The 19,360-nt window shown below is 50.2% G+C and overlaps 1 protein-coding gene across 6 annotated transcripts in view; it reads right to left on the bottom strand.

The window, feature by feature from the left end:
* Nucleotides 1-7,126: 7,126 nt before the first annotated feature.
* Nucleotides 7,127-19,360, bottom strand: part of SRRM1 (serine and arginine repetitive matrix 1) — a 17,874-nt gene continuing 5,640 nt past the window's right edge. For 2 of the 6 annotated variants that reach the window (XM_066204238.1, XM_066204243.1), the window contains 15 exons: nucleotides 19,312-19,360; nucleotides 19,000-19,112; nucleotides 18,417-18,617; nucleotides 17,753-17,956; nucleotides 17,136-17,240; nucleotides 15,349-15,620; nucleotides 14,397-14,477; nucleotides 13,994-14,080; nucleotides 13,269-13,413; nucleotides 13,001-13,042; nucleotides 11,128-11,232; nucleotides 10,189-10,650; nucleotides 9,071-9,248; nucleotides 8,379-8,573; nucleotides 7,127-8,115 (listed from right to left, as the gene is read on the bottom strand). The exon at nucleotides 19,312-19,360 is cut by the window's right edge and continues 122 nt beyond it. In XM_066204238.1, the coding sequence (XP_066060335.1) occupies nucleotides 8,011-8,115; nucleotides 8,379-8,573; nucleotides 9,071-9,248; nucleotides 10,189-10,650; nucleotides 11,128-11,232; nucleotides 13,001-13,042; nucleotides 13,269-13,413; nucleotides 13,994-14,080; nucleotides 14,397-14,477; nucleotides 15,349-15,620; nucleotides 17,136-17,240; nucleotides 17,753-17,956; nucleotides 18,417-18,617; nucleotides 19,000-19,112; nucleotides 19,312-19,360 (2,344 nt within the window). In that variant the 3' untranslated portion in view covers nucleotides 7,127-8,010. The remainder of the gene's footprint in view (nucleotides 8,116-8,378; nucleotides 8,574-9,070; nucleotides 9,249-10,188; nucleotides 10,651-11,127; nucleotides 11,233-13,000; nucleotides 13,043-13,268; nucleotides 13,414-13,993; nucleotides 14,081-14,396; nucleotides 14,478-15,348; nucleotides 15,621-17,135; nucleotides 17,241-17,752; nucleotides 17,957-18,416; nucleotides 18,618-18,999; nucleotides 19,113-19,311) is intronic. The other 4 variants (XM_066204240.1, XM_066204239.1, XM_066204242.1 and 1 more) reach the window with 4 other exon arrangements.

Below are 19,360 nucleotides of genomic sequence, written 5' to 3' on the forward strand. Positions count from 1 at the left end.
CCGATGGCGTAAATGCTGATCTGACTCAAGCGATGACATGATGGATGTGGGGTTTATTTCCTCCTACCTGAGTCACACTGCAAGGAGCCAGATTTTTTTTTCCAAGTACTCAGGAAAGAAAAGGAATTGTGGGCAGGACAAGAGGCCAAGATCTCGCAGTTCTACCAGGATTTAGAAATAATCTTTCTGATAAAGTTATTTGCATTGCAGCAGCACGTAGAGTGCTCCAGCTCTCCGAACACGGCAACAGAAACTCCTCCACTTTCTCCAAACCTCGCAGCCTGAGGCGCTGCCGAGGGAATGACACCCCAAATCCCTGGGATACCCACAGCAGCACGGGGAACTGAACCCAAACCTCCTGAGTCACCGACTCAAAAAGCAGCTGCGGTCCCCAGCAAAGCCACTGTGCCCTGCAGAAGGAGAGAACAACAACAATCCTGCGGGGCAGGACCAAGGAGTTCCCCAATCTTCCCATCTCCCTGCTCCTTATCTGCAGCACACGCTCCACCTGCCCGGGCTGAAATTCTGGTATTTCAGATCATCGGGTACTTGCTTTTGCAATTTTAATGATCACCTCTTTACCCCGGTGGTTTGTCTGTGTAATGATTGCTGTAAGGCTCTTCGGGCTCCTACTGAGGAACGATAAGAGCCGGTTAGAGAGAAAAATTAAGGCCCAAACCCGGGAGAGATAATAGAGGACTGGAGCCACCCCTCTGCCCCCCGGCCCGGCCAGGGATGTCCAAACCCAGCCAGGCTCTCAGAGCATCTCTGAGTGCCAAGGCTGTGGGGATTTTCCCTTTCAAATCCTTTGCTTTTATCCCAGCCATGAATCCCAGCTGGCGATGGGATGGAAAGGGGAGGAATTGCCACTGAGGGGGTTAAACCACAAAGGCGCAGCTGCTTTTCTAACCTTGCCCTGATCAGCTGCACAAAAGGTTTCCGTGATTCAGGTTTCTCTGCAGATTTAAAACTCATTCCAGATAAGCAAATGACCAATTAGCAACACTGCATCTGTGATGTCATTAAAATTCTAATAGTGGGACGTGCAGCCAGAGAGGATAAACCCAAATCCTCTGCTGGCAGCAGGGGAAAACCCTCTCTCCCTTCTCCCGGGGTTAGGTACCAGCAGGGCCAGCCCCTCCTCGGCCTCGGAGCTCCGGAAGAGTCTCGGTTATCAGCACACAATGTCCAGCACATGAGCTTCATCCAGCCCCTAATCAACAGGAATCTCCGTGACGTCACCGGGAATGCCGAACGCGGTGCTGCGGGGACACCGGGGCAGGACACGGGGATCCCACGAGGATTCCCGCAGCGGGTCAGCGTTCCCAGCTCGGCCCCTGCCCGCAAAAATCCCCCCGAGAAGGGCGGGGAGCAGGGAAGCGGATTAACAGCGGCGGGGCCGTGCGGGCGGGGAGGGCTCCGGGTGAGGGCAGGAGGAAGGAAACGGAGCTGGTGAGGGGCCAGATCCCCACGGGCCTTGGGACGGGCCCTGAGCAGCAAAACATCGGGGCTGCAGCAGCTCCTGCAGCTGGCCCAGCGCAGGATGGAGTCCTGGGGTCACTCAACTCGTGGGATGCAGCGGCTGAAAGGGTCTGATCCCCTGGGGAGGGGGAAAGGCTTTTATCCAGTGGAGAAATTCACGCTGCGGAGAGCTGGGAACCCGCAGACCACCGACACAGACCCGGTGCAAACATCCCCAGGGCCCTGTTCTCCCACAGAACAAGAGGATTTCTCTCTTTTCACACAGCTCCCTTCACTTATCTCTGTCCTGGATAACAGCAGGTGTCCACTTTCCCTGTCTGGAAAGAAGAGTTGAACTGAAAGCGGAGTCTGCCTGCAGCCACAGGGACGGCTCCCTTTATCCTCCCCCATAAATAATAGAAGATTCATTCCCAGGCTTGTAATAGATTAAAAATAAATAAATAAAAAAGAGCTCGATTTTGTTTTGCCAATCATGCACTTAATGTAATTTTCCCTTCTCATCCCCTTGCGGACTCACAAAGGTTTTAATAAGCTGGAAAGGTGCCAAACCATTTCTGTCTCATTAAAAAAATAGCAGCACGGTGACAAAGGTAATTTTTTTCACATCAGTAGTCAAATCCACTTGCTGAATTAAAATCCAGCTGACAGGGAGACTATCAATTTTTAATGGGAGCTTCCTCCCTCCTGGAGAGGGGAAGCCTGGTGGGGGGTTATTCTTAACAGGGATCCACATTTCTCACAACTGCTCAGTCGGCTTTGGTTTCATCTGAAGCTCAAATTTTAAAGCCTGAACGAGGAATTACAAAAAGCCCTCCAGGTAGAAATCCTCCTGAGAGCTTCCCAGGCTGTGCCCCCAGAGACATTCCCTGCTCCCGCCGCAGTGTGGGTCAGGGGCTGGACCCTTTGTACGCTTGGGGCAGGACGCGGCCTGGGACAGAGCCCAGAGGAAGCTCTGGCTGAGCAGATAAGGAGCGCACTGCCCTGCAGAGTCCAGCCCCTCACCTGGCCCTCCTCTCCAGGGGCCATTCCCCAGCCCACACCGGCAGCAGAATTCTCTATATTTCACAGCCACAACAATCTACACGAGCTGCAGCTCTGCCCCTGGGCTGAACACAAAGCCCCTGTGGGGGACCCGAACAATTCCCTGAGATTCCCTTCCCCCAAAGCGCTGCTTTCCCAGCACAGCTGTTTTCCGTGTTTTCTTTGAAGTGAAACAGAAGGATCCTGAACTTCCCAGGGATTCGGAGCATCGCTCCCCCCACGCCCGGATCAGCACAAGGACCAGCCCCACGCCAAAAGAGAGTGGCTTTGGTCTGTCTCACCAGGCTGGGGATGGACTGGAAGCTGTTCCTGAAGGGATGAGGATCACAGTTTGCCACGGAGCTGGAAAGGAGGGTTTGGGTTTTTCTTCCCTTTTTTCCCCATCTTTTCTTTAAAATCCTGAGTTCTCCAGGATGGGCCGCTCAAGGTCCCTCTCCATCTCCCGGGATTTAAGGGCTCCAGGGGCTCTCTGTGAAAGCCGCAGCCCCGCTGGCCCCGGGCCGTGCCCGAGGCTCGGCACACAGAGCCCGCATCGACCCCGGGAGCTGCCCGGGGCGGCCCCATCCTGCCTTTGTGTGGGAGGAAGGACGCTCCGGACCCCACATCCCTCCTGCCTTCAGCTCCTGGGCCCGGGGAAGCAGATGTGGGAGTTCAGAAGGATTCCTGACTTCATCCCAGCCTGGAGGTCAAGTCCCACACCTGGCCCTGGGAGGTGTTCACCACACAATTCCCGATGGACTGATCCCCAACAAGAAAACCCCACGATTCTTAGAGAATCTGCCACAACACAAACGCAAAAGATAATTAACGACTTGGTGATTAAAACACCTTGCTCTGGAGGCTCAGTCTTCTCCCCGGCAGCAAATCCCGACCCGTGGGGAGCTGCATTCCCAGCCCCGGTTTGGGAGCCAGCACGTTCCCTCCTGCAGCGCTGGTTTTTAGGATTATCCAAACCCCCAAACAGGCTGGGCACAGCCCCAAAGCATGGCACAAAGGAGCGCGGGTGGCCCCGCGGCTGCGGCACGGCACGGTGAGTCAGCCACGCTCCAGTGCCGGCTTCACCCGGGCGGGCCGCCGGGGCGTCGGGCCTGACTCACAGAATCCGACACTCCCAGCTAAGGAAGAATTCCGCAGCCTTTTCTCTCCCTGGGAGATGGGCTGGAGCCACACAACTCCCGTTTGCTGCTCATAAAACACCAGCAAATCCCAGAGGAGGCGCTTCGTGGCGCTTGATTTTAAGTAAAAGATTGGGGAAAAAAAGAGAAGAAAAACCCAAATCCTCCTTTCCAGCTCCATGACAAACTGTGATCCTCATCCCTTCAGGAACAGCTTCTGGTCCATCCCCAGCCTGGTGAGATAGAGCCAAAGCCACCTGGGGATGTTCAGGTACAAAGCTGCAGTGAGAACTGGGGACCCCTCTGAACATCATCTCCCTCTGTATAGTGGTTGTTCTCCTACTTTAAGAGCAATTAAAATCAACACCACTTTCCCCAGACATCTTCCCAAGGCTTAATCTACACTCAGGATGGGACACATGCAAAATTCACCACCTATCTGCCTGACTGCCTCCAGCCACCAAGGCAGCAAACACAAACCATCACAAGCGGAGCAGAAGATTTCTAACCATGTTGGTTGTTCCCTGAGCTCCACTCACATCAAAAGGAAACGCTCCGGCTCAAGTCAGAACTAAACTGAACAAGTGATAACAAAGCCAAGCACTTCTCTCCCCCAGAACCAACCCAGGGCTGCAGAAGAGCTGAGCTGTGTCACCCCAGGAGTGCCACAGGGCAGGAAGGAATCCAGTTCCTGCTGGACTTTCAGCAGGGACCATCTGATCCCTGAGCCAGATAAGAGTGGCTAGTCCAGGACATCCTCTGCCTCTGTTGTTTCACACCCAGCTGAAGGGACTCCAGCAGTTCCAGCCCCTCTGAACCCATTCAGGATTATTGCATAAAGTTCCAAAGTCAAACTGCTGATTAGTCTGGGAAAACACAACTCCCTATCCCATTGTGCTGAGATTCAATCATCTTTTTATTGTCCTGGAAGAGATATAATTACTTCCAATAGTAAGTTATTGGAATGAGTAAGACCTGATTTAAGAGAAACACAATTCCATTGAATTGTCAGTGCTTTGAGACATTGGTGACATCCACAATGGACTTCAAGCAGACAAATCAAGGGTTTATCATCAAGGGACCAAATCGTAAGTTATGACACACGACAGCTGGAATGGAACTCCCCCAAAATACAGCTCTGTGCCCTGCTGAGCTGCTTCTCCCAGAGCTCAGAGATTTGGAGTTTGCTGCTGCAGGAATGAACTCAGTGCAGAACTGCTCCTCCAAGCCCTCCCTGCAGCCCTCCCTGCTCAGGACGTGGATGTGTGTCAGTTGAGGGAGGTTTTGGGATGGCTCCCAGCACAGAACTCTGCCCTGGTGCTGGGGTTTATCCCTGGCCTCCTAGGGAGCAGCAGCAGCAGCACAGTTCTGTGTCCTGGGGCAATCCAGGGTAAATCCCTGGCTCAGGGAGCTCCACGCAGCACTCCCAGGCAAATTGTCAAAGTCACACAAGTGGAAAAATTTAACAATCCAGCCCTGAGTTTCTATAAGCTTGGAACTGTTGCACACACACACCTGCCATTGTCCTACCTGTTGACACAACAAACACATCTTTCTTCAGAGGCAGCTACAGAGACTGACCTGTGACTCACCTCAGCCTCACACTCGCTCCTCAGACTCAGTTCCATTCCAATTACACAGCCCAATTAAACTTTCTGTGGACCTGGATACAATTACTGCAGCAAGTCCCTTACCTAGACCCTACGTCTGTCACTCCACCACGGTGGCCTGGGTCAAGAAGGCAAAATTCAGCACGAGCAGATCCAGGGTAAAAAGAAGTGAGATCCAGGCAGCTCCTGCCTCATCACACCAGGCACATGCAGGGTCATTTCTGAACTACAAATACAAGGATTTAAAAACAGAGAGAAGAGGTTAACCAAGAAGCTGGGATGGAGAAGGGATCAGACAAGTTTGGGTTTGGATGAGGGGAGCTCAATCAGAGGATCAGGAGTGAATTCAGTGGTGTCACGAACAGCAGAGACACCGATGGAACCCAGCCCAGCAGAGAGTCTGCGCAACAGCAGGGACAGCTCAGGAGAGGAGAGGGCTCATTATCCCAATTGGTATTTAAATGAAACGTTGGTACTTGAATGGAGAAGTAGGAAGGAATTAAAATACGAAGCTAAACACAATTTAGAAGTTATATTCTTTTTAAACACTGCATTTAATCGCTCCTTTTAAGCCTACACCATTCTTTATGGATCAATGAAAAAAAAAAGGGGCAGAGGGAACACCAACAATAGAAACTCCAAGGGAGATGGAAAGGTGGAGGGAAGGCCTGGCCCATCCAAACCCAGCAGAGGTCCTTTATCATCCTGGAGGCAGGAGATGGAAATAGGTGTGAGGGAAGATAAGCAGTGACTCAGGTCCTGAGTGTATTTAAAGAACTCCTATTAGTGCTAAGATTAAAAGGCACTCAGAGGTCACCAGACCCGGGTGGCAGCAAGATTGGGCTGATAAAGGAGGAGGCATTAAAGCCTGGGGAGCTGCACCCCTGCAGGCTCTGCCTGGGACATCCAGGGAAAACCCAAATGAGGATCAGCACGTCCCGAGTTCGGGTCTGCGGCTCCACAAGCGCCAAATTCACCCAGATGGACTTTGAAAAACGCCTCTGTCCAGAAGCTGCTTGGAATTTATCACACACGTTTTACTTACAGGTGATCCTCAGCGCTCCCAGCCGCTGGAGGAGGTTTACAAGCACTTGAGCACACAATGATATTCGTGTGAAGAAACAAAAAGATTCAGCCCAGAGGGAAGTGCAGAGGGAGCTGCTCTGAAACCTCCCCTCCCCAGCCAGGACCTGGTGCAGCCCTGCCTCAGGTTAAACCCTGCACAAGGGCCAGGAAAGGCTCATCAACCTCCACACCTCGCCATGGACATCACAGCTACTGCACAAAAGAATTCAAAATTCCTTCCAGAGGAACCTCGGGCTTCAGAACTGGGCTGATTCCAGAAACACAGCTGGAGTTTTCACAAGAATTCCACAGCAGCAGCAACCCAGCAAGTTTGCAGTGTGATTAAAAGGGGGTTGGAATTGATGGTTTGTAAGGTCCCTTCCAAGCCAACCCACTCTGTGATTCTATGATTATGGAAAGGCAGGGAGCCCCCAGGAGTCCTCAGATGAGCTCTCACACCCCCACAGCCCCGTCTCCAAGTTAATCAAACCTGCTGTTCATTTCTTGCAGGGCCTTGAAACACTTGACTTGCTCTGACCAGCAATTTTCACAGCAAATATTGAGTTTGAGCTTCTCCATCCTCTCAGAGCACTGCCCAGGTAAGGCTGTTTGACTCCTGCTTGGCAAGAACTCCACAGGAGCATCACTAATTAAAGGGCTTTTCCTGCTCTGCCAGGCCAGTTAAAAGCCCCAGTTTTTCCAGAGCCAGCACAGTGGATCAAATGCTTTCTCATCTCCGAGCAGTCATTAGCCCTGCACAAAACAAAGCTGATTAGCAAATGTAAACGTCCAGATAAAAATAGCCAACATCTGTTTAAATTTAGAAATTTATTTTGTTTAATCCACAAGCTTTATATAGCTTTAGTTAAAAAAACAAAAACAAAGAACAGTGAAAACATGACAATATCCAAAGTTCAGGTTCCTCTAAACTTTCAAAGAACACAGCTCTGAAAGTTGCTCAGACCATTCTGAAGAACCGTAACGAGACAAGATTTATGAACGGGGCAACAACAGCTCACAAACAAAATTTATGGAACTGAAGGAATTTTTTTTTTTTTTTTCTGGGACTGCTGATCATGGAAACTGCCCTTTAAAAAAAGAACATAAAAATACAAATGAAATTCCAGTGTTCCAAATCAACATGTTACATCAATATAAACCCACAGTGTCCTGGTAAACAACATGCTTTCATTTATGTACCACTCTAAACTGCTATTCTTGATTGGCTTAAATGGAGACTATACAGGCAACAGTAGAAAGCATTAAAATAGAGATGTACTGCCTTGAATTCTGCAGTGGTTTTACTCCTGGGCAAGCCTACAAACCACAAAGGTTAGTAGCATCATGTAAGTGATACAAAAGAAGTCAAATGAGACCCTCACAAACTCTGCTCAAGGCTCTGCTGGATTTCAAAGAAATGAGGGAACTGACGGTCATGTTTCAAACCTCCAAAACAAATTTCTACTGCTTCTAGAAAGTCTCACTCTAAATGAAATTATGCTGTCAATGAAAGAATGTCACTAGTACACTGTGGACACCTTTTGTAATGTAAATCCATGCCCTTTGTACATGGTGAACCTCAACCTAGCAATTATTACAACAAATGTTATATTCTAAAGCTCAAACACATTTAGCAATTTTGAAATTGAATTCTGAGTACAAACCAAATAAAATGTACATTATATCAAAGGGTTGGCCTAGGAGGGGGGGGACACCTGCGCCTTCCTCATGGACCTCAGGGCCTTCTCCCGCAGGTGCTTTTCTAGGTCATCCAGGTTGTCTTCGGGTTCACTTTCTGTCTCCTTCAAACAAACACAAAAGAGCTGCTTCAAACACCCCAGGCCCAGCCAGGCTGAGCCCTCCCAGCACTGAAATCCCCACACGGAATCACGTGCCCCAAATCCCACCCACCCCAAATCCTACACACCACAAATCGCACACACCCCAAATCCCACCCCAAATCCCATACACTACAAATCCCACCCACCCCAAATCCCACCAGCAGAGCTGTGCACACCCACCCTGTCTGCTCACATTGGGCCTTTACAAAGTCCCAAATTCTCACCTTTTTGGGTTCTGTCTCTGCTTCCTGGTCTCCCTGTACTGAGGTGGTGTCTGCTGCTACCACAGCAGCAGCTGCTGCGGCCGCCGCCGCCTTCTCCTTCTTATGCTTTTTGTGCTTCTTGTGCTTTTTATCCTTTTTATGCTTCTTATCCTTCTTTTTCTTCTTCTTCTTGCCACCAGCTTCTTGATCTGAATTCTGTAAGAAATAATTCAGTAGATGTTACAACTCATCTTTAAGGCTTCAAACTTCTCTGGCAAAGAATGGAAATGCCCCTGGGAAACACCTCAGAAGAGGAAGAGGTGAAGATACCAAACAATCTGTTGGAATACTCTGAGTTTGCACACAGGATACTGAACATCAATAAGCCCCCCTCACTCTGTTGAGCATGAAACTTGTGTACATTCATGAAAAAGGACAGACTTTTCCCCCAGAAGTCTGATTTTCTACAGAACACCATTTTCTTCCACACTAGGAGATGTTAAGCTTGAAAATTTTATGTTTTAATGAAATTTTTTAATAAAAATTTTGTTTTAAAGACAAATTGTTTTTAGAAGTGTTTAACTATGAGGAATGACCCCGAGCAGGTTTCCCCCCTGTGAATTTCCCCCTTGGGGCTGCTCAGCAGCTCAGCCTTCCTGACAAGAGCCTTCCCTAGAACCCCAAGCAGTGCTGCTGTATGAGCAGACAAATACCCTGGCAGGTGATGGGCTCTGAGTTGGGCTCTTGGCCTTTTTTGCAGGTGACCAGTTTGCAGAAGGAGAGCGAGAGCGGGCAGGAGAGGCAGGTCCTTGGTGCTTTTTGGGAGCTGTCTCAGGTGACCCTGACGCAGACCGGGACGAGGACACGCGCCGGGGGCTGGGGGTGGAAGCCCTGGGGAGCACAAGAGTCACAGGTCACACACAAAAGCCGCATCAACACCTGCGCTTTAACTTGGTCAAGCCGCACTTAGAAGATTTAAATTGATTTTAAAAAAATAAATAGATTAATAAAAAGGCAAAGCAATCCAGCTGCAGAGCGGATCCATAATGCAGAGGGATAATGCAGCCTGAAAAGCTGTTAAACAACCCTGCTGCTGCTCAGAACTGATTGCTGCCTTTCTGGTTTAACTAAGTTATAATCGCATTAAAAGGCAAGAGAACAGCAATGCTATTTAATTATACAAGTCTTTTCATTCAGGTACATTTCCCTTCTGAAGAAATTCAGAAACCAGCACCCCACTTTTCACTGTCAGCTCAGAAATGCAGCATCTCACCAAAGACAAAAATATTTACAATTTTAGCAGTTTATCATGAATGGCCACTTATGGAATTATTTCTGAGCTACTGAGAAGTGCTGGACCTCTTCCACAGTTAGGCTGAAGGACAAAGTCAGGTTTTCTTTAAAGCCAGCAATTAAAGGGAAGGATCTGGGGAGACCTCATGGCAGGGTCTTATAAAGGAGGAAGAGGAGATCTTTCATGCAGGCAGCACAAGGGGAATGGCTTCCCACTGCCAGAGGGCAGGGTTACATGGGATATTGGGAAGGAATTGCTCCCTGGGAGGGTGGGCAGGCCTGGCACAGGGGCCCAGAGCAGCTGTGGCTGTCCCTGGATCCCTGGCAGTGCCCAAGGCCGGGCTGGACAGGGCTTGGAGCAGCCTGGGACAGCAGGAGGTGTCCCTGCCCATGGCAGGGGTGACACTGGAGGGGCTTTAAGGGCCCTTCCCACCCAAACCATCCTGGGAATCTATAACTCCCTAAATACTTTCACTCCATTACAACCAAACAACCACCCCACAGCGAACCCAAAGCAGCCAAGAGAGGGTTTTTTTACTTTGTTTTCTTGGGTTCTGGCGTCCTGGACACCCTCCTGATGGGCCTGCTGCTGGGTGAGGGTGACTGCCTCCTCTGCGGCGACGCCGACGCTCCCCGGCGCGGCGGCGGAGGGCTGGAGGAGGGGTGGGAAGCTCGAGGCCGTGGTGAAGGTGAATGCCTTTTGTTTTGTGGTGGAGAACGTGTTTCCCTGTTGGATCTGCTGGGAGGAGACCCCTTCCTGTGCTTGGAAGATACGGAAGGGGAGCGCCGTTTTGCAGTAGGGGAGCTCCTCTGCTTTGGAGGTGGGGAGTGGGAGACTCTGCGCTTGGACTGGGGGGAAGGGGAGGCCCTTCTTTTGGGAGGGGGAGGAGGAGAAGCTGTTCTCCTCTTGGGAGGGGGAGACGGGGAATATCGCCTCTGGATCGGGGGGGAGTATCTCCGTGGAGAGGGAGACCGTCTGCGCGGGGGTGGTGATGGAGACCTGCAAAGAGAACCAACGTTCAGGGCCCACCCAGGCATGGCAGTCAGTCAGCAGGGCACCCAAAGAGGGGGGAAAAGGACTCTTAGAGTTCTTTAAACTTCTCAAAATTTAAACTAGAATTCTTTAGAAGTTTTAAGAGTTTAAAATAAAAACATTTAAAAGTTGTTATCCAGAAAGGCTGTGGTTGCCCCATCCCTGGAAGTGCCCAAGGCCAGGCTGGACAAAGCTCGGAGCAACCCGGGCTAGTGGAAGGTGTCCCTGCCCGTGGCAGGAGGTTGGACTGGATGACCTTCAAGGACCCTCCCAGCCCAAACCACCCCATGACTCTCTGATTGCGAATTTGCAGCAGCACCCCAATGACATCCAGGCCACGCACCCACCACCCCCGACCTCAGCAGCCCAGGACATCCATCCCCCCGAGGTTCCCAGCGAAGGCGCAGGGAGCAGGGCCCTTTCCCCAGCCCGCAGCGGGGGTACCTTCGGCGCGGCGGGGACGGGGAGCGGCGGCGCCGGGGCGGGGGCGCCGGCGAAGGGGAGCGGCGCCGGCGCGCGGGGGGCGGCGAGGGGCTCCTCCTCCTCCTGCTGCAGACAACAGGCACAGGTCAGGGGACTGCCAGCTGAGCCACAAGCTGCTGCGTGCTCTGCTCTCACTGCACAGAATCTGCTCCTTTCATGCAACTTAACATGGAACTCTACCGGGAGCGCTAATGCGAAATGCTTAAATCTTTCTGTAGAGTGTGAAATGATGAGTGTCTGACTGTGACCCTGAGCCCACCACGGGGGTCTCACTGTGACCCTGAGCCCACCACTGTGTCTGTGACCCTGAGCCCACCACGGGGGTCTCACTGTGACCCTGAGCCCACCACGGGGATCTCACTGTGACCCTGAGCCCACCACGGGGGTCTCACTGTGACCCTGAGCCCACCACTGTGTCTGACCGTGACCCTGAGCCCACCACATCAGCCAGGACACAATTCCACATCTGCACAACCTGATCCATCACCACCCTGTAGCCAGAGAAAGACCAAATGGTTGGAATAAGTGATGGATCATGTGCTGATTTTGCCTTGGGTGGAGGTAATTTTCTTCACAGTGTGAAACTGTGCTCCATCTGAAATCCGAAATTATTTATTTCTTGAAATGGAGTGAAAGAAACCAGAGCGGTTGCTAAACCGCAGCTCTTTGGATTAAAATTGTTCACCAAATGAGCCCTTTTCTGCTTTGCAGGGTTTCCAACAGACTTCTGGAAGGGGGAATTTTAATCCAACACATACTTGCATAGAATTTTAAAGGAGAGGAATATTGGTAAAGTGAAATATTCCTTTTTAAAAAAAAAAAAAGCAATTAAGATAAAATGACTGGATAAGGGAAAAACGAGAGCAATTTAAAAGCAAAGCAGCTCATTTACATGAAGTGAGATTTGATTTCAAATATCTGGGTATTGTTCTCCAAGACAATGAGACACACTTTTATAGATAAAGAGTTTGCTCCAAAAAACAATGTTCTTTTATGATCCAAAAAACCCCCAGCCTTCAAACGTACTAGCTGCCCTAATTAAACATGTATTTATGCAACAGGCAGTACGTGAATTCAGTGTGTTGCAAAACAAGATCAAAGCCTTTGAATCCCAACCTGTTTTCCATAGAAATGTTTGACAGGATCCATAATTAGGAAGGTCTGTATTGGTGAAGGAGTCATCCTTATCTCCTACATCATGATGTGTGCTGTGAGTATCTGCTAGCTACGGCTTAATTACAGCCTGCTCAAGGGTCATTACATCCAATTAATAAACCCATCAAGCTTCCTGCACCTTTCTATATTCCTTGATCAACACAGAACAAAAAGTGTCACAAATAAAAAAGTCACTGCTGTTTTACTGCTCGTCTACTTCCAGTAGTTCCAAATACCTCATGAAGCGAGGAATGAGAGTTTTGAAAACTCCAATTATCTCTGACCTAGAAGATCAAGATCTTAATTGCTTGTTGCAAGTGTGCAGGAGGGTTTGAGTCAGTGGCAGCAGGAATCCAACACTGCTCACCCAAAGCTGGGTGTCTGGAGAGAGGAGACCCCGAGGAACACAAGTGTTCAGCTGTTTTCAGGCATCACTGAGATGCAACAACATCAAAGTTATTGATGTCACGGGCTGATGTGAATTAATAAGGGGTGAGCAGTGAGGGACAGAGCAGCTGCTGCTCCTTCTCTTTCTGCCAGTGAAATGGTTCCAGGTCCAGCACATCAGTCTGAATTTCCCTCACCGTGAGCGTGCAATCCTAAAGGACAAAGGATGGCAAATGCATATCCATGCCAAAATAAATGACAGCCTGTTTAAGAGGATGAATTTCTAACCAACCTTTTCATCACTGGTGATTGCCACCTCTTTTCCATCTGCATCCTGAGAGCAGTGGAGGGAAAACAAAACAAAACAGATCTGCCACGGATCTGAGGCAAAAATGAACACTATCAAAGGTCACAGCAATTTTTACCAAATGAGCGTAATGGCAAGGAAACCTTGAAAGAAGACTGGGCAGAGTGGGCATGACTCGATGTGTGTTGGGTGAGAGTTGCAGAGAGATAAACGCTCAGCAAGAGGAAGGGATGGGTTAAGCTGAAGCAGTTACCGAGGGGAGGATTCCTTCTGGCGCTTGCGGGGCGAGGGTGAGGGGCTGCGCGAGTGCGAGTGCCGGCGGCGCCTGCCCACCTCCCCGTTCTTCACGTTCGACCGCTTGGGCCTCTCCTCTTCTGAGGAAGATGAAGAACCAGAATCTGCAAATGTAGATTGAGAGTAAAATGAGCCTTGTGACACTGCTCACTAACAGGGTGCTGCTGCAGTTCAAGGCAAATCCCTGCCCGCAAAACGAGAGCCCGAAATTTAAAAGCAGATCAGCTAAACTTATAGGTTGAACTAAAGTAGTAAATAAATCTACCAGAGATGGGTAAAAATACTTGCAAAGCTGAATACACGCTGAACTGCAGTTGCTTTTTGCAACTATGTGGACAAAAATACCCAGGTGAATTTACTGATCTCAAGCATAAAAGAGTCCTATGTAAGGACAGATGAAGTAATCCACAGCACACAATATTTGTGCATGATGTTAAGAGTTTAGAAGCATGACTTTTAAAGATAAAAACCCATTAACAAAAGATGTAATAACCTTTAAAAGTCATACTTTTATTCTCCCTGAGCAATAATTAAAGTGACCTCATTATGAGTGGCAAATCCGTAATTAAGTTTACAATAGCACTGCAGAGCACAGAGCAAATAGTTTTAATCTGTATTTGAACTTAACTACTTCCTGCAAAAGTAAACTACAAGCCAGTTTTAGGGAATTTCTGTGCTCCATACCAGATGAAGACTGTTGGTTTTGCCTCCTGTACTGGCGCCTCTGTTGGACAGAATCTGCTGCAGCCATTTTGCCTCCTTTGTCTTCTTCTGTAAGGACACACAAGGACAGGGCCCTTAAACCAAGGATACAGATTTGCCTTATGCAGGCAGAAGCAAAGTTCTGGACAGCACACCACCAGCGATGGGGTTCTCCCCCACTCAAATCTCAGGATAACATAAGGCTGAATGCTTTGGCTGAACTTTTATTCCGAGCAACCTCGGATAGAGCGAGGCAGTAGGAGTGCTCATCTTTAGAGTTCTGAAAACTCTTGCTTTCAATGCCAGGCTGCCAGGAGGGCCCAGCACTGAGTATTGTGGACTGCAAACCCCACCCAGGAGCAGAGCTGAGAAGCCAGAGCCCTACCTGATTCCGACAATTCCGCTTTCCTGGGCTTGGGTGCTGGAGAAGGAGATTCTCTTTTCTCAGTACTCTTATGCTTGGGCGCTACAAGACAAGACCAAACAGCTCAGCCGCAACCCACACCATCCCTTCGCACTTTCCCAATCCTACAAAACGCACACGTGCTTTTTGAGGGAACAGAAGTCCAGGTGGAAGCCGAGCCCCGAGGAGTCCCTCACCTGAAGGCCCAAGGGGTCCCTCACCTGAAGGCCTGAGGGGCCCTCACCTGGAGCCCCAAGGGTCCCTCACCTGAAGGCCTGAGGGGTCCCCCACCTGGAGCCCCAAGGGTCCCTCAACTGAAGCCCTGACAGGCCTCACCTGAAGGCCCGAGAGTCCCTCACCTGGAGCCCCAAGGGTCCCTCACCTGGAGCCCCAAGGGTCCCTCACCTGGAGCCCCAAGGGCCCCTCACCTGGAACCCCAAGGGTCCCCCACCTGAAGCCCCAAGGGTCCCTCACCTGGAGCCCCAGGGGTCCCCCACCTGAAGCCCCAAGGGTCCCTCACCTGGAGCCCCAAGGGCCCCTCACCTGGAGCTCCGAGGGTCCCTCACCTGAAGGCCCAAGGGTCCCTCACCTGGAGCCCCAGGGGTCCCTCATCTGGAGCCCTGACAGGTCCCTCACCTGGAGCCCCAGGGGTCCCCCACCTGAAGCCCCAAGGGTCCCTCACCTGGAGCCCCAAGGGTCCCTCACCCGGAGCCCCAAGGGCCCCTCACCTGGAGCCCCAAGGGTCCCTCACCCGGAGCCCCAAGGGTCCCTCACCCAGAGCCCCAAGGGCCCCTCACCTGGAGCCCCAAGGGTCCCCCACCTGAAGCCCCAAGGGTCCCTCACCTGGAGCCCCAAGGGTCCCTCACCCGGAGCCCCAGGGGTCCCTCATCTGAAGCCCCAAGGGTCCCTCACCCGGAGGCCCGACAGGTCTCACCTGAAGGCCGGCTGGGCGAGGCGGAGGCGCGGCTCTTGCGGGCGCGGCTGGACTGCTGCGGGGTGGGCGAGCGGCGGGGCTTGGGCGGGGGGCTGGCGGGGGGCGAGGGCCGGTGGCGGCGCCGGGGGGGGCTGGCCGAGGGGGACAGCCGGCGCGTTTTGCGGGGGGGGCTGGACACGGGTCTCTTGGGAGGCTTCTTTGGTGGAGAGCGGGACCGCGACGAGGAGGAGGAGGAGCTGCTGCCGGACAGCGAGGCCGAGGAGCGTCTTCTCCTGCAAATCAAAGCTCACGTCAGGTGCCGCCCGGCCACAGAGGGGAACATGTCAGCACAAAGAACAAAGAACTGCGGTTGTTTGCAAGCACAGACACTGAGCCACAGACAACAGCACTTCCCGAACATGGTGGACAGCCTGCGACACTCGGTTTGGAGAAGAGGAGGATAATGACCAATCTTTCACAGTTATTCTTAAACTACAATCGTGAGCTAAAAATTGTTAGTGTCACCTTCACTGGCTTTCTGTCAAGCTACAGGCTATGGCTAAGCTTTGCCCCTGGAAACAATTAGTTTTGGTTGGGCTCTCTAACTTCTGGGTGGTTAAGAGAATTGCCTGTGTTAGCACGTGTGACTTAATGATCTCCAGAGCAGATCTGGGTAAGAGTTTAGTGTGCAAAGACACTAAAATGTTTTACACCAGGAGGTGAAAGTTTCAGACAACTTAACAACTTAACAATTCAGAATCCATCTATCCATCCTTATGTTTTAGTCTTTCATCTTTACTTTGCAATTTTAAAAGGTAGGGCCTCAGAATTCTGCGGCAAAATTTGTGGCAAGTTCTGTTGCAATTGTGTACCTGCAGAATCCACCTTTGGCTGCAGAATTCCTGAGAACCTGGAAAAAAGAAACCCTACCTTGAGTGAGATAAACATTTGCTGAAAGGGAGCTCTTGTACATCTTGCAACATACATGTTTGATACTTTTCACAGTTTTCCCAGTAACTGTGTGAAATGAACATATTGACAAACTCAGGAAATAGTCAACACCTTGTCACAGAAAGGAAGAGAAGTGTTCCTTCCTCAAAAACAACTGCTGTACACAAGAAGCATCACTTTGATTCTCTTCCTATGAAGAGGATCAGAATCTGTTCTCTCCCCATGAAGATAAATGTCTATTTTGACACTGCCAAAAGCACATCATTTACTCTGCAAGGCAGCTAAGAGCTTTGCCTCTGCAACAATTCTTATGCTGTGAAAAACGTGACTTTCACCACCAAAGGGCAAATCTTGAAGAATCTTAAGTAAGAGAACACGAAGAAGAAACATATTTCAAGTCCAAATTTAATTTTACGTGATAGAAATACAAGTCATAATTAAAAATTCCCAACGAGTAAAATCCAATTACCTGTTCTCATTTTTTTTTCCCCAGGCAGGAAAGAAAAGTACTTAGACTTAAGCAAAAAAGCCCTAAGAGATGTCATGTCAGTCTGTGCTGGGAGCTACCCAAAGCCATTTGAAGAAGTCAAAAAGAAAAAAAGCTCTGAAATTGCCACTTTTCAAAAAGGTGGAATCCTCATCACTACCCTAACTCAGAAGAAATCATTTCACAGCTGCAACTGCGTTCCCCCACAACACGCTTAGGAAATGTGACAGCGCAGTTGTTCCATCACTCTCATCACACACCTGCCAGCGCTAAGGTGAGATGAAGGAGGGGATTTTGCTAACACAGCTACAGCTCCCTTTAACTCTCCAGGTTTAGCACTTGCAGATGTCTCAAAAAGCAGGGCTCTTACCGCCTGACGGGGGATCTGCTCCTCCTGTGCCTGGGTGGGGGAGGCATTCTCCGGGGCGGGCTCCTCCTGCGCGGGGACGGCCGGCGCCGCGGGCTGGGTCGCCTTCTAGGGGAGGAAGACCTGTCACAATCTGAAATCCCAAGGAAAAGCAACTACCTAACTTCCCAGAGTTGAGGAAATTTGTCCTCAGGGCACTGAGAGCCGAGTTGCTTTCCTCCAAGGGCTGTATTTAGGTGAGGATGCCAAATGTACAGACACAATCAGGGCTTTGAAGTTTAACACCTTTCTATTAAGTAGTAGAATAATAAAAAAAATGGAGGTAAAGAAAGTATTTTACAGCATTTGCAGCATCAAACCCATGTCCTAAGGCAAGGCAACACAATTCCCATTATCAGTATTAAGCAGCCCACTGACCCTTCTTGGGTCAATGCTGGTCACCGTGAGCATCTTCTCATAAATCAATATAAACAAACACATTTATGCACCAAATGCATTCTTCTCATTTGGCCCAAAATATCCACAGCTCAACACCTCTAAAACATCACTAACCAAGAACTAAAGTGGCACCTACAGCAGAAAATGTTCTCAACCTTCACAGTCAGCTCTTGAAGCCCTACCTTGACCGTGATCTATGGCGCCTTCTGGGTCGAGAATGAGATGGAGAACGGGATCGGGATCTTGACCTGGACTTGGATCGAGTTGGGGATCTCTGACGAGTCTTCTCCTTCTCCTTCTCTCTCTCCTTCTTTGAATTACGTTCTGGTGAAGTTTCCTTAGTCTCTGGTACAGGAGGTTCAGGTTTAGGAGCTTTAGGGATGTCACTGTTAAAAGAAGCACTTCATTTGTAAGCACATACAAACCACAGCTTGCAGAGTAACATTTTAGAAGCTAACAAGAGATTCCCTTGCAACAAACGTTCTCCTTCCCATTCTCTGACAAACTGCTCCAGAACTGTGAAAAGAGTTAAAATGTGGTACAATGATTCAAAAAGGAGAATAAGCAACATAGAGGCTACACGGTGACAACCAGCTGGAAGTCAAGACATTGTCACAAGTGTCAGTGGCAACCAAGACAATGAAATCACAGTGGCAGCAGAGCACACTGCCCTTAGAATTCTACACAGGACAAAGAAACCTCACTGAAGATTATAAAATAAATGGTTTGGCTGTTGCAGGAGAACAGGGAGGAGCGGGCATTGCCCAAGCCAAGCTCCAGTGAAGTATCAGGACGACAACTCCACTTTTTAAAGGCAACATATGGCTCTACGCACAGATTTCTCACCTGTTCGAAGTTGCCTCTTGCACAACAGTCTCCTTTGGTTTCACGGAGGGCTCTGGCTCAGGGGTGGCCTCTTTCTTCTCGGGGGCAGGGGTGGCACTGCGGCTCTTGGTGCGGTGGTGGGGCGAGCGCGAGTGGCTGCGCTTGCGCTCGCGGCGCACGGGCGACGACCTCCGCCGCGGGGACGGCGAGCGGGACTTGCGTCTGGGGACAGACAGAGGGACACCCACAGTGAGGGGACAGCCAGCAGCCCACAGGCACTGCAGCCAGGGACAGCCAGCACACCTGCAGCACTTACAGCACACACAGGACTGAGCTTTCTGCTGCTGACTGACTGGCAAATTGAGACGTCAAACAAAAAAACCCAACCCCCTCAAAACTAAAACTAACAAAGCCTGGAACAGATAAACCACTAAAAAGAACACCCCTGTCAGAGCTGCTCTGGTTTACTTGCAGTTCCTGTTCAGCAGTAGGTCAGGCCAGCCTGCTACAATAGCTAAGGAAAGTATTTCCACAGCTCAATTAATTCCTCTCTGCCACGTGTCCTCCCTCCGTTCCTGATATGCTGCCTGTGCATTTTCATTACCTTCTTGGACTCCTGGATCTGTCTCTTTTCTCTCTGTTGTCTTTGTCTTCCTTATCTCTCTTCTCTTTGTCTTCATCTTGTTTCTTCATGGAAGCCAGTTTCTCCTGCTCTATCTGTGCAACCAAATATCAGCACTTAACTCAGAGGCAGCACACAGACCTTATCAAATATGCATGTCCAACACCAGCCTCAGGACTGGAACATTTTGCCCAGACAGCAGAGTTCTGCTGATCCCAAAATCTCTGCTGGAACAGCCACCAATTCTGCCCCGTGCTCACAACCCACCCACAACTCCATTTAAAAGAATCCTACCTGTCGTTGTTTTATTTCTTCTTTCTTCAGTTCCAGAAATGCAGTTGGA

The sequence above is a fragment of the Chamaea fasciata genome, unplaced genomic scaffold (genome assembly GCF_029207755.1).
Source record: "Chamaea fasciata isolate MVZ Bird 193981 ecotype frontalis unplaced genomic scaffold, bChaFas1.0.hap1 SCAF_26, whole genome shotgun sequence".
Taxonomy (NCBI): domain Eukaryota; kingdom Metazoa; phylum Chordata; class Aves; order Passeriformes; family Sylviidae; genus Chamaea; species Chamaea fasciata.